Source organism: Condylura cristata, unplaced genomic scaffold, assembly GCF_000260355.1.
Source record: "Condylura cristata isolate star-nosed mole 26May11 unplaced genomic scaffold, ConCri1.0 scaffold00011, whole genome shotgun sequence".
Taxonomy (NCBI): domain Eukaryota; kingdom Metazoa; phylum Chordata; class Mammalia; order Eulipotyphla; family Talpidae; genus Condylura; species Condylura cristata.
The window spans coordinates 37,485,679-37,497,338 of NW_004567112.1; the positions used below are offsets into that span (position 1 = coordinate 37,485,679).

The window sequence follows — 11,660 nt, forward strand, 5'->3', positions numbered from 1 at the left end:
TTCGTCGCTCTGCCTGTTCTGCTCCCCGCTCTGTCTCTGGTGAATCCTCTCACCCTCCGCATCTCTGGCCTGTACCCCGGTTCTGTATAAATAAATAAATCTTAAAAAAAAAAACAAAACCCTTTGTGTCTAAACAAAACGATCTAGAAGCCAGATGTGGCCTGAGGACAAGCAGTTTGCAGCCTCTGACTTGGGCTGATCCCTTGAATGAAGTGTGACTCCTTTTTATCTTGCATTTGATTTGGCGTTGCTACCTAAGGCCCTGCTGGACTCAGTAACCCCTGGAAAAGGGGAAGCCGGGGATCTGTACTGGGCCCAGTTGTTCCCACCCCACCGAGATAGAGAGGACTGGGGGAGCATAAGGGAGGGCAGCCTGGGGTGGGCTGGAGATGAGCAGGGGCAGCGTCTCACAGGGACGGCTCTCCTGAGCCTTGCTTTTCCCACCCCTCCTCTCATTTCCACCTCCATCTCTGTGGCCTTCCCTCCCCTGTCCTTTTGTAGGATCAAGCAGCCTGCCCTGAAACTCCATGGAAACAAAGACTCCATCTGCAAGCCCTGCCACATGGCCCAGCTTGCCTCTGTCTGCGGCTCGGATGGCCACACTTACAGCTCGGTGGTGAGGAGCCCTGGACCTAGGCAGGGTGGGGTGAGGTGCATGAGGTCAGTGGGAGCAGAGAGGACAACCCAGCCAAGGCCTCCTAGGGTTCCTCTTGCCGATGTGGGGCCAGATGGGCGTGGTCATTGAATCCACTGTTGCCGACCACAGCCTGAGCTCTGGGCTGGGGCTACCTGAGAGTCGGAGCCAGGTGCTACCTCTGATCTCAGGTGCAGGTAGGAAAGAGGCGATAGGCATGTACCTGCAAGTCAGTGTAGTGATGTTAAGGGTCCCACGAGAGGATCGAGGTCTGTGGAAGGAAGTAGCCTGTTGTCCTGCTGCTGAGAGGTGAACTTTCCAGAGGCAGATTTCCACCCGGAGGGGATGGTGTTCACCGCAAGCACCATACTTCGGGGCAGGAGGAAATAATCCTTCATGAGACAAGCACACGAGGGAACGGTGGTTAGGGAAACAAATCCCCACCTTCTGGGATTTTTCCAAGAATTCAATGAGACCATATTTGTGAAAGCATCTTTTGAACTTTAAGGAGACATAGAAAGCCAGAAGTGCTGATTGTTAGCACTTCTACCAGCAGTGGAGAGCTGGGTGTTGCTTGGCACCTGGAGGCCACTGACTGTTAGCGAAGCTCGGGTTCTGGGGCCTAGGAATGCTTTTGGGGTGAGGTGCAGATTTAAGATTTAAATCAAAGTTCAAGACTGAGGTGTCACCCTCTTTGGATCATCACTGGAGTTCCTGAGGGGAGGAGGTCACCTGGGGGAGAGGGAGTCAGGGAAAGAAGAGCAAGAGGCTGAGGCAGAAACAGCGTGGAAGAAGCAGAAGGGGTGCAAAGAAGGACAGAGCCGCTGGAGGGGAGAGCGAAGGAGAAGACCCCATTTGTCAGACAGCCTGAGGGCCAGGCTGAGTTTGGACAGGGACCTGCCCTGTAGAGAGGCAGAGGTCATCGGGGGTCTGGCTTCCCTGGGCCTCTCTGACCTTGTGAGCAGGGGACCAAGTGAGATCATGCAAAATGCCACAGCGTCCCTCTTCTCACCAATGGCCACCGGACAGGGAAAACCAGAACTACCAGGGGGAACACTAGAGACGCTGGTTTCAGCAAAGGGCCACTGGGGATGGTGGACGGGTGTCCTGGGAAGGAGAAGCACGCGGAGCGGGGCTCAGGGAGCCTTCCCTTCCCTGAGACCCCCTTTCTGAGGGCCACCCCCCCTTACATGCGGCCTCCAGAGTGGCGAGGAGGGCTGTTATGGGGCTCTGTCGTCCCGTCTCCAAAGGGGAAGGCAGATGTGACTGCCATGGGGGGCCTGAGGGGGTCCCCGCTACAGGGACCCATGGGGCCTTTCTTCTCATGTAGTGCAAGCTGGAGCAGCAGGCGTGTCTGAGCAGCAAGCAGCTGACTGTGAGGTGCCAGGGCCCCTGCCCCTGCCCCACGGAGCAGGCTGCCACCTCCACCACGGATGGCAAAACAGGTAACAGGGGCGCTGGGCCACGGCCAGGCTGGGCGCTTCACTTCCAGGGTTTCCTGGGCACCTCTTTTTTTTTGTGCTAAATATTTGTTACGGAGTTAGTATTGGTTTAGCCATTCCCGTTAAAGAAGTGTGGGGTCCGCCCCCACCCCAGGCATTGTTGCCATAGTGCGCCCACCACCAGAGCCCACAGTAGCAACACTAGGGTAAAGCCTAAGTCACCAGTGGGGCTGGGAGAGAGCTTAGACCTCAGTTCTCTTCCCTGGGTGTCTGGGGGGTGCGGGGGGAGGCAGGCCCCAGTCAGGGGAGCCCTGACTGTGCATTTTAGTGCTAGGAAGGAGTGAAGGGTCCAAGATGGTAGGCAGGAGCCTCTGATTTCTAATTGCCCTTCACTCTGACCATTGCCCAGCCTCCTGGCTCAGGGGGCAGCGTCCCAAGCTGAGGCCATGCTTGCTGTTTTACCCCATCTTCACTCTCCGTCTCCTTCTCCGCCTTCTGCCACCTGCAGAGACCTGCACAGGTCAGGACCTGGCTGACCTGGGGGATCGGCTCCGGGACTGGTTCCAGCTCCTTCATGAGAACTCCAAGCAGAACGGCTCAGCCGGCAGCGGAGCCAGCTCGGCCAGTGGTAAAGGAGCGGGTTGCTCTGCCTGTTGGGGGAGGGAGATGGGGAGATAGGTGTGCACTGGAGCCAGCCTGCCTTGTGCCGCTCCTGTGAGACTCTGGGCTAACCCCTGGGGCCAAGAGTGGTTAAGTGTCAGTCAGACCAGGAAAAATACAGGGTAGCTAATAGCAAGAGTTTCTTACAGTGGGTAGAAGGGGGCTTAAACCCTGAAATGGGTAGCCAAGGTACGGGGAGGGGATATTTTCTCTGACGGGCTTTCAGATAGGGTTCTGGATGGTGTAGATGCAGTTCTGTGCAGAGGCAGAGAATGGACCTTTGGCTGTTCTTGAGTTTCCTAACCTGTGGTCAGATTCTCAGTTGCCCTGATCCTGCACAGAGGGCTGGGGCTGACGGAGAGGTAGAGATGGCTGTCGGGGTTGGGGTGCTTTATCTTGAGCATATCTGAACTTTGACCTTCTCTCCAGGCCTAGACAAGAGCCTGGGGGCCAGCTGCAAGGACTCCATTGGCTGGATGTTCTCCAAGTTGGACACCAGCGCTGACCTCTTCCTGGACCAGACAGAGCTGGCTGCCATCAACCTGGACAAGTACGAGGTCTGCATCCGCCCCTTCTTCAATTCCTGTGACACCTACAAGGATGGCCGTGTCTCCACTGCCGAGTGGTGCTTCTGCTTCTGGAGGGAGAGTAAGTGTGACCCCCCTCACCCAGGCCTTCTCCGGTGCTTCTCCGGTGGGTTCTGTCCCTTGCTCCAGGCTCTTGGCCACCTTCCCCGACCCAGACATTTCTAGCCCGCCCACTCCCTGTTTTCTCTCAGAGCCCCACCTGTTAGCACCCAGGGATCTAGCACTTAGCAGGCACCTAGGTGGGTATAGATTTTGTGGGTGCTGAAGCACTTTGAGAGGCCTTCTTTAAGAGGGTATTATTAAGCACTATAAATACAAAATTCTCAGGGCTCTGGAGGACCTCTCAAAGGTCTGAGAGTCTCCTGGAACCAAAGCTACATTGGTTTCTCTATGATTCCATTTTTGGGCGCAGCTCACATTATTTACCCCAAATAAAGTGATTACATGGGTGCTCGTTAGCTTAGAGGTGGGGCATCATTTGCCACCCTGAGTCAGACCTGGCTGTGTGCCAGGACACTGGGCCCTCGGGTTAGGGCCAAGCAGCAAGCATCATCAGTGGGGAAACAGGTCCCAAAGGTCCAGCTGCCCAGCGCATCGGCTGGTGTCTGCGGTGGGAGTAGCACAGCACCATGGCCAAGGCCAGACTTCTGCTAGTTCTCCACTGTATGCTGGTTTGGGGCCCCAGGGAGATGCTGAATATTTCTGAGTTCTGTTTCTTCATCTATACTGGAGACAACAATGTCCGCCTCAGAGATTTGTGAGGATGGACCAAGAAAATCTGGGTGCAGAGCACCATGTAAATCACAAACCCAGGCAGTTGGCTCTGTTTCATTGCCCTGACTGCCACCTGCCATACGCCAGTGTTGTACTCCCAGGCCTTTGAAGCTCAGAGTCCTCCCATCCTGTTCCTCAGCCTTGGGCAGGAAGCTGGGACTGATCTTATTTTACTGCCTGCGAGTCCTCAGCTGAGATGGGCTAGAGGACTTCTCGAGGTCATAGATAAGTTAGCTTTGGCTGCCAGATACTGTCAGGTTTCCATCTGACGTTCCATCTTAGGCTCTCCCAGGACTTCTCATTCTGGGATATCTCTACCTTCACCCCACGTCCTCTTCTGAATCCTGTTCACGCATCCTCCGGGAGCCCTAGGTTTCCTGGGGGCACCTCAGCTCATCCACAAACATTGGTGTTTCTATCCTAAACACCCCCTGTGTCGATTTCAGAGGCCTCAGAGGGACAGTGGGTCCCACCACCGCTGTGGGCTGGGCTGCATCAGAGCCTGGGTATTTTCACCTTGTGGAGCCCCTGCTGGGTTTAAGTCTTGAGGGCTCAGCGAGTCTTACCAGCATCATGGAACAGGCCCTCTCAGCGGCTGCTTTTCTCCCGCAGAGCCCCCCTGCCTGGCAGAGCTGGAGCGCATCCAAATCCAGGAGGCTGCCAAGAAGAAGCCAGGTGAGGGGCTCGGCGGGATGCTCCCAGGAGGCAGGAAGGGGTTCCCTGGGGCCCCAGAGGCCCAAAGTTTCCATTCCCTGGTGTTTTGGAAGATGCTGTAGCTAGGGAGGCCCTAGACAGACAGAGGAGGGAAACCCCCTTCCTGTTTTTATCCTCGTGGTGGGGCAGTGCTCCAGTCAGCTCCTCAATAAGTGCTTTTTAAGCACAAATTTTATACTCATGGTGCCAGGGCTGGAGGCTGGGCTACAGATCTTAGAACCCTCCATTCAACTCAGCTGAGCCAGCACGTGTGCCCTGACACAGCAGATGCTCAGATACTCAGCAAACACTTGAGTACCAGCCCCGGAGAGACACCAGATCCAGGCTAGCTCCTGATGAGCAAGACAGATTTGAGGTTTGGTACCTCATAAAACACATGGGACTACTTCAGAGAATCACATACATATTGATATATTGATATACCAAAATGACAGAGCTATTCGTTGTGGCTTGTGTGTGGTACTGAAGGAGAATACAAGTGGACATCTCTGTGGAGCTGGTGTGCAGGAGGACACCTGAGGGATAACAACGAGCCAGCCACGTACACAGCCCCGGGCAGGAAAAACTGGGGGCTCCTGGGAAGTAGAAAGAAAGAAAGGTTGAGGGGGCAGAGGTCCTGGAGGCAGATCACATGCACCTCATAGCTCCTTGGGAGCAGCTTGGCACTCTTAACTGGGCCCACGAAACCAGCACACATCAGAGCTTTCCCAGAGCCATACCGACCGCCAGCCCAGTCCCCTTTAGGGGCAGGTGTCAGCACCACTTCTGCTAGGAGCCACCATGATCTTCCCTCACAAAAGCAATCCTCTTTGACTGTGGTCCCTCAGTGTGCTTGCTGGGCCTCGGCTCCCATCACGTGGTACCTGGTGTCCCCAAATCTATATGTGCTTCAACACCCCCTCCCCCCACGTGGGCAGAGTCCATCTCACTCCCCAGGCTGATTTCAGAAAACAGGAGCAGCAGTTCTGGGGCCTGAGGGAAAATGGGTAAGTCCTGAAGGCAGGTCTGAATCAGAGGGCCTGAGAGAAACCTGGGCATTGCTGGCAGCCACAGCCAGACCAGAGGAATTGCTGTAGGATCCAGGGCATCTAACATGATTTCAGACTGACTGACTCACAAGACCTGCTGTTGAGGAAACAGTGGAGGTGAATGGGAACATCACTGGGACCTCTGTAGGCCATTTAGGGGGGAAGGTTTTCTCTCGTCAGTCAAGCCCTTGATGTCTTTCTTGTTGGTTGGTCAACACCTCACTGGCTGGGCTCTGGTGGGGTTTGGACCTTGGCCTGTGTCAAAGTTCTAGGGCCTCCTCTCCAAAGAGGCCCCACCCCAAGGCCCCGGTCTGACCCTGCTGGGCCCTGTCCCACTCAGGAGTCTTTATCCCAAGCTGTGATGAGGACGGCTACTACCGCAAGATGCAGTGTGACCAGAGCAGTGGTGATTGCTGGTGTGTGGACCAGTTGGGCCTAGAGCTGACAGGCACCCGCACCCACGGGAGCCCCGACTGTGGTAAGGGCGGGCAGCCTCATGGGGACCCTCTGACCTGCGCCTGGGCCTGGGAGGGAGTCCGGGAGGTGGGGGGGGGGTCCTAACTCAGTGTGGCAGATTCCCCAATAGCAGTGGGGAGAGGCAACCAGGGGCATCCTAACCTGCTCCTTGGCTTGTTCACCTCACAGATGACATCGTGGGCTTCTCTGGGGACTTTGGGAGCGGCGTTGGCTGGGAGGATGAGGAGGAGAAGGAGACAGAGGAAGCAGGCGAGGAGGCTGAGGAGGAGGAGGGCGAGGCGGGCGAAGCGGACGACGGAGGCTACATCTGGTAGATGGCTGAGGGGAGCCGTGGCAGGCCAGGGTGCTGACGGCCGGGGGAGACGGGCCAGCAGAGACCTGGATGGAAGCAGGCAGCTTAGCCAATGGATCCAGAATGTACAGTTGGAAGGACCCTGGCTTCGATGGGAGGACTGGGCGTGTGAGTGTGCATGACAGTGTGTGGCATGTTTAGCTGGGATGTGAGACCACACGCTTGTGTCTCATGTGTGTGCGTGTCTGTGTGTGTGCGCGTGTGTGTCCTTGGTCCACACTGCTCCAGGCAGAGTGAGTCACCCAAAGTCCCCTTCAGCCTCCCTGTAGCAGTTTTCTTTCCATTTGATGTTGGTTTGAAAAATAATACAGTCACACACACACTGCTAGGTCAAATGAAGCAATGAGATGTCCCCGGGCCCCACTGAGCCCCACCCTGAGGTCCTTGTCTGGTTTGCTGTTCTCTGTTCATCCAGTCCTGCCTTCTCCTGCCCCCTTCCAGTGTCAAACTCTGGCCTGTGGGTGTGTCCTATTGTAGAGGGGAGGGAGGGCGTTGAGCTCTCTGCTGGCTGGGGGTTCTCCTGAAGCTGGGCCAGCTTGGCTGTGCCCCTCTTCTCGAGGCTCAGATGAGTTGCGCTGAGCGTTCTCCACATCAAGCCCTTTCCCTTTGTTGGACCCTGCCCCCCCCCCCAGCACTAGAGAAACTCCCACCCTAACTAATGTGACCAGAGGCAGTCAGGAAGGAGCTGGGGGCAGAGACAGAGTGGGTGGTGGGGAGATCTTGTTGATGTTGCCCAGGATGGAGAGGGATGTGGGGAGAAGAGAGAAGGGGCCGGCTCAGCAGGTAGACTATGGCTGCAGATCCAGGGAAGAGCTTTTAGGAGCAGAGATGGGCAGCCAGACCCAGGACAGCAAGTCCCTTTTTGTGAAGCTCAGGCGGGGGTCTGGTGGGCGCTGTCCAGTGGAGACAGTGGTGACACAGGTGAGTTCTGCCTGACCCCATGGGGTGTGGCACCTGCCCCCAGCCCCATTACTGGGATCCCCTTGTCCATTTTGGGAGTCTGAGCAGAAAATGAGCAGAAATGGGTCTTGGCCAGAAGAGTGTGTGTGGGGCTCTTCCCATCTGCCCCCCTAACCAAATGCTTCCCTCCCACCCCGGAGGGATTACTCCTGAGCCCTGTTGAAGGAGGAAAGCTGTACCCTTCCTGCTCTGAGATGTTGACCTTTTTCTGTCTTTCTCAAGGGAGAGGCTTCATGGCCATTCCCAGCTCCACCAGCTCCCACTTCTGGGGGTCGACTCTGTCCCTCTGAGCGCCCCTAGGCTGCTCTCCTGGAGGGGTTTCTGAAAAGCCTAAGTGGATGGGACTGGAATGTTTGCTGTTCCCCCAAATCACTTCCTTACTAGATAGGGGCAGGAGGATGAGAAGCTGCCCCATTCTGTCCCCATTCTGTCTAGTCCTCCCTGTTGAAGCAAATTCTTTAATACCTTTGATGAGGAATTTCTTACCTGGACCTGGGCTTCTGATGCCTGTCAGTGCACGGTGAGTAGAGTGTGTGTGTGTGTGTGTGTGTGTGTGCAGTGCATGTGTGCTTGTGTGTGAGCCTAGGGGCCATCCCTGAGGGCCTGGGGTGCAAGTACAGACGCTGTGTACTGGGCGGGCTGCCGGGTAAGGGATTTACGTGGTGCGGTTCCCTGGGCAAGGCTCCCGTCTGGCTCACCCCGGCTTCTGCGGCACCGCTGTGTTACTGAACTCTGGAAAGACCTCACCTTGTCCGCCCCTTTGCTCAGCCCCAGAATCAACATCTTCCAAGCCCTCTCTTGGGGAAAATAATGAAACTGCAGTTAGCCCCATACACCGCTTCTCATTCCACAGCACAGTTGATTGTTAAGGTGTCTCGCGCTGTTTCAGACCCCCATGTCCTGTCTCCCCCATCCCCCATGCCCTGCCCTCCCCTCCCTTCTTTTGGTCCCCGGCTCAGTTCAGGGAAACGCCCTCTGTTTTCAGAGCAGTGCGCCTCCCATTCAGAGCTACTTGAAACGTCCTGCTCTCACTAAGATTGGAGTCTGTCTCTTCCCTTTGTCCCAGTTCTGACTTCTGGAATTGTCTTCCGGGGAGGGGGGGTGGGAGGGGCCAGCTGTAGAGGATGCTGGGGCATTTGGGGTGGGAAGGTGGCAGAGAGGAAGGGGCACCTTTCTCATCACTGTTGCCCTCCCCACCTGGGGGTACGTGCTCTCTTTGTGTCTCTGGGTCTTCCAGTTGTGCACATTTTTATGCCCTTGTAAATATGTTGTAGAAAGAAAGCAAAAGGCGCTGAACTAGACCCAGGAGGGACTAGGGATCCGGTCTTAGCCTGTCTCTGAACCCCCACACTGCCTCTTACCCATTCTCTGAGACGGAAGCCACCCAGCTTGTTCCCATGGGCTAAAGGCTTCCGAGTGACTTAGATTTCCTTGTGAGCAAGGTGCAGGTTGGTTCTTCCTCAGCAACTGGATTCATGCCCTTGACCAAGCTGTCTGCCTCCTGGTCCCTCTCCTGCCCCTTTGTCCCAGTGTCCTCTCTCCATCCTGTCCTCACTCCCCTGGCTTAGGCAGGCAAGGGAATTGGGCTCCGTTGGAAAAAACTCAACTAAATTTTAAAAGAACCATTTCCTGCTTGGCTCATGGGTGCTAGGAGAGATGGGTATGTCTAAAATGGGGTAGGTTGCAGTTGGAGAGAGCAAATGTGCCTTGAGAGATTTCATGCAGGCCCAAGGGGTGTAGAAGGAGGCATAGTGTGGGTGCTCAGGAAGGAGGAAGAGGGAGGTGAAGCTGAGGAGCATGTGCCGGGGTGTTGTGACCGCCCCCCGTTATTCTGCTGGGGCTGTGACCTCCCATAGCAAGTGGGCACATTTCTCTCCTCATGCCAGCCTGCCTGGTTTTCGTGGACAGGCCACCCCCTCAGCCTTTCATGAGCTCCAGCTGCTTCCAACTTCACCTATGAGTAGGTCCATTGGTATAAATGTGGGAGCCCTCCATTCACCAGAGCCCAACCGCCCCGCCCCCCACCCTTGGGGAGAAGGAAATGTCTGTAATCTATTGGCACCTGATGGCGAGGCTGTGGGCTGGCAGAGGTCAAAGGGAAGAGACACTGGGGTTGCAGAAGGGGACTGGCGACATCCCAAGGAAGTCCCGAGCAGAGCAAACTGCTTTATAGCCTGAAGCCTACTTAAATTGTGTTATGTGCAATAACTGAGCTTAGAGTACAGAATTGTGTTCAAGTGCTTGGATTTCCGTCTGTATATTTAAGTGCTGAAATCGTATCTCTCAGTAAATCTAGATGTCCTTTAAAAAATTGAAAAACAAAGTGTTAGACCATGTGTGTGCGTTGGTGGGCACCCAAGCGTCCCGTGGATCACCCCCACCCTCTCCCTTTCCCCGGGCCCCCATCTCCTGGCACCCCAGCCCCATCTTCACTTGGGGACCCTGCCTCATGTTGTCTTTATCTGCCTATTACTCAGCCTAAGGAAACAAGTACACTCCACACATGCATAAAGGAAATCAAATGTTATTTTTAAGAAAACAGAAAATAAAAACTTTATAAACACCACTGACTGGCAGTACTCTGATTATTCTTCCCCCTTGGTGTTATTTTTCACAAACACGTGGCTCTCAAACTCATGATCAGCATGCTGCTCTTATTCACCTGGGGAGGAGGAGCGTGTTTGACTGAACAGAGGACCAGGAGCAACTTGGAAATAGCTTTAGTACTATTGCAAACATATATGCAATCTGTATTTGCATATATGCCAGTAAATACTTTTACATCATAAAGCTGAGGTCAAAGCCTATGTCCGTTTCTCACTCAACCTGTTGTGAATCTTTCCCCATGTTACTAAGCTACTTGAAGACATGGCATTAATTGTCGCATAAGACCCAACAATATGGATGTACTCTAATGAAGTAGAGTATCAATGTTCCCTGCTTTGGGACATTGATAATGTTTCCAGTGTCGTGATACTGTCAGTTCTAGCCCTAGACCTTGCTAAACTGCAATCTTGGGCAAGTCATCTAGCAGATCTCCCAGGGGTCACTGTTACAATCTGAGGAAGGGCTTGCTCTACAGTGAAAACTCTACATAAACGTCTCCTTCTGCCCCCCGAGTCAGCCATGGCTCTGCCCATCTGGCTGGATTGGAGGCTAAGGCAGGGGTCTACCTCCTGGGTTCTGGGAGGCTGCTGGGTTGGGGGAGGGACTGTCTATCCTGTATTGTTCTCATGGCCACCTGCAAGGTGGAATTTGGAGCCTGGAGAGGTTTCCTGGAAGGAAGTGTGAGGAGACATGTTATCTTCCTGAAGTGCTGCTTGCCAGCTTGCAGGATGAAGGAAAGTGGGTAGAGAGGCCTCAAAACTGGTCCATTCTCTGGGCTTGTGGGAACCTGCAGTTTTGGAAATAGATGGGCCATGCAGGGGTTGTGAGGGGGTATGTGTGGAAGAGCAGAACTTGAGGTTGGAATCCATCAGTGGAAATAGATTAGGTACTGTTACCAAAACCCATTTTGTGGATGAGGAAAGCCTCAAAGAGGTTAGGTAACTCGATCGAGGCCCTATGGCGAGGGAAAGACCAAGCCTGCAATCACAGGAAACATACGGCACAATGCAGGCACTGTCAGTGGCCAGGGGCTGCTCCCCGTGGCCAGGGGCTGCTCCCCGTGGCCCACGGGCACTCAGGCGAAGCGGGCCACCTGCACAGGATTAACGTCCGCAAGACTCCCTGGAGGAACGTGCCTTCAACTAGGCCTCCAGGTGAGCTGGAGTGATTTAATGGCTCAACCCTAGTTAGGCTCATTTGAGGGAATCTAGGCTCCCAGATGCTAGCCTCAGATTCTTCTTTTGTTCTGGGTCAGGTCTCGGGCTTCAGTACATTATTTTAAAGGAGCCCCATGCGTATGATACTAACGCATAGCATGATGTGTGTTACCAGGCTAAGCAGGCAGAAACAAGGCTTATCCCTTGCTTGAGGACAGAGTACAAGAGGCCAGGGCAGGAAGAAGCCTGGGAAGAGCAGGTCTGGGCC

The 11,660-nt window shown here is 54.8% G+C and overlaps 1 protein-coding gene across 1 annotated transcript in view; it reads left to right on the plus strand.

The window, feature by feature from the left end:
• SPOCK2 (sparc/osteonectin, cwcv and kazal-like domains proteoglycan (testican) 2) overlaps positions 1-10,194 on the plus strand; it is a 27,268-nt gene extending 17,074 nt beyond the window's left edge. The window contains exons 5-11 of the mRNA XM_004680796.2: positions 502-616; positions 1,965-2,079; positions 2,585-2,704; positions 3,166-3,384; positions 4,710-4,772; positions 6,180-6,317; positions 6,485-10,194. Of these exons, the coding sequence (XP_004680853.1) occupies positions 502-616; positions 1,965-2,079; positions 2,585-2,704; positions 3,166-3,384; positions 4,710-4,772; positions 6,180-6,317; positions 6,485-6,630 (916 nt within the window). The 3' untranslated portion in view covers positions 6,631-10,194. The remainder of the gene's footprint in view (positions 1-501; positions 617-1,964; positions 2,080-2,584; positions 2,705-3,165; positions 3,385-4,709; positions 4,773-6,179; positions 6,318-6,484) is intronic.
• The last annotated feature ends 1,466 nt before the right edge of the window (positions 10,195-11,660 follow it).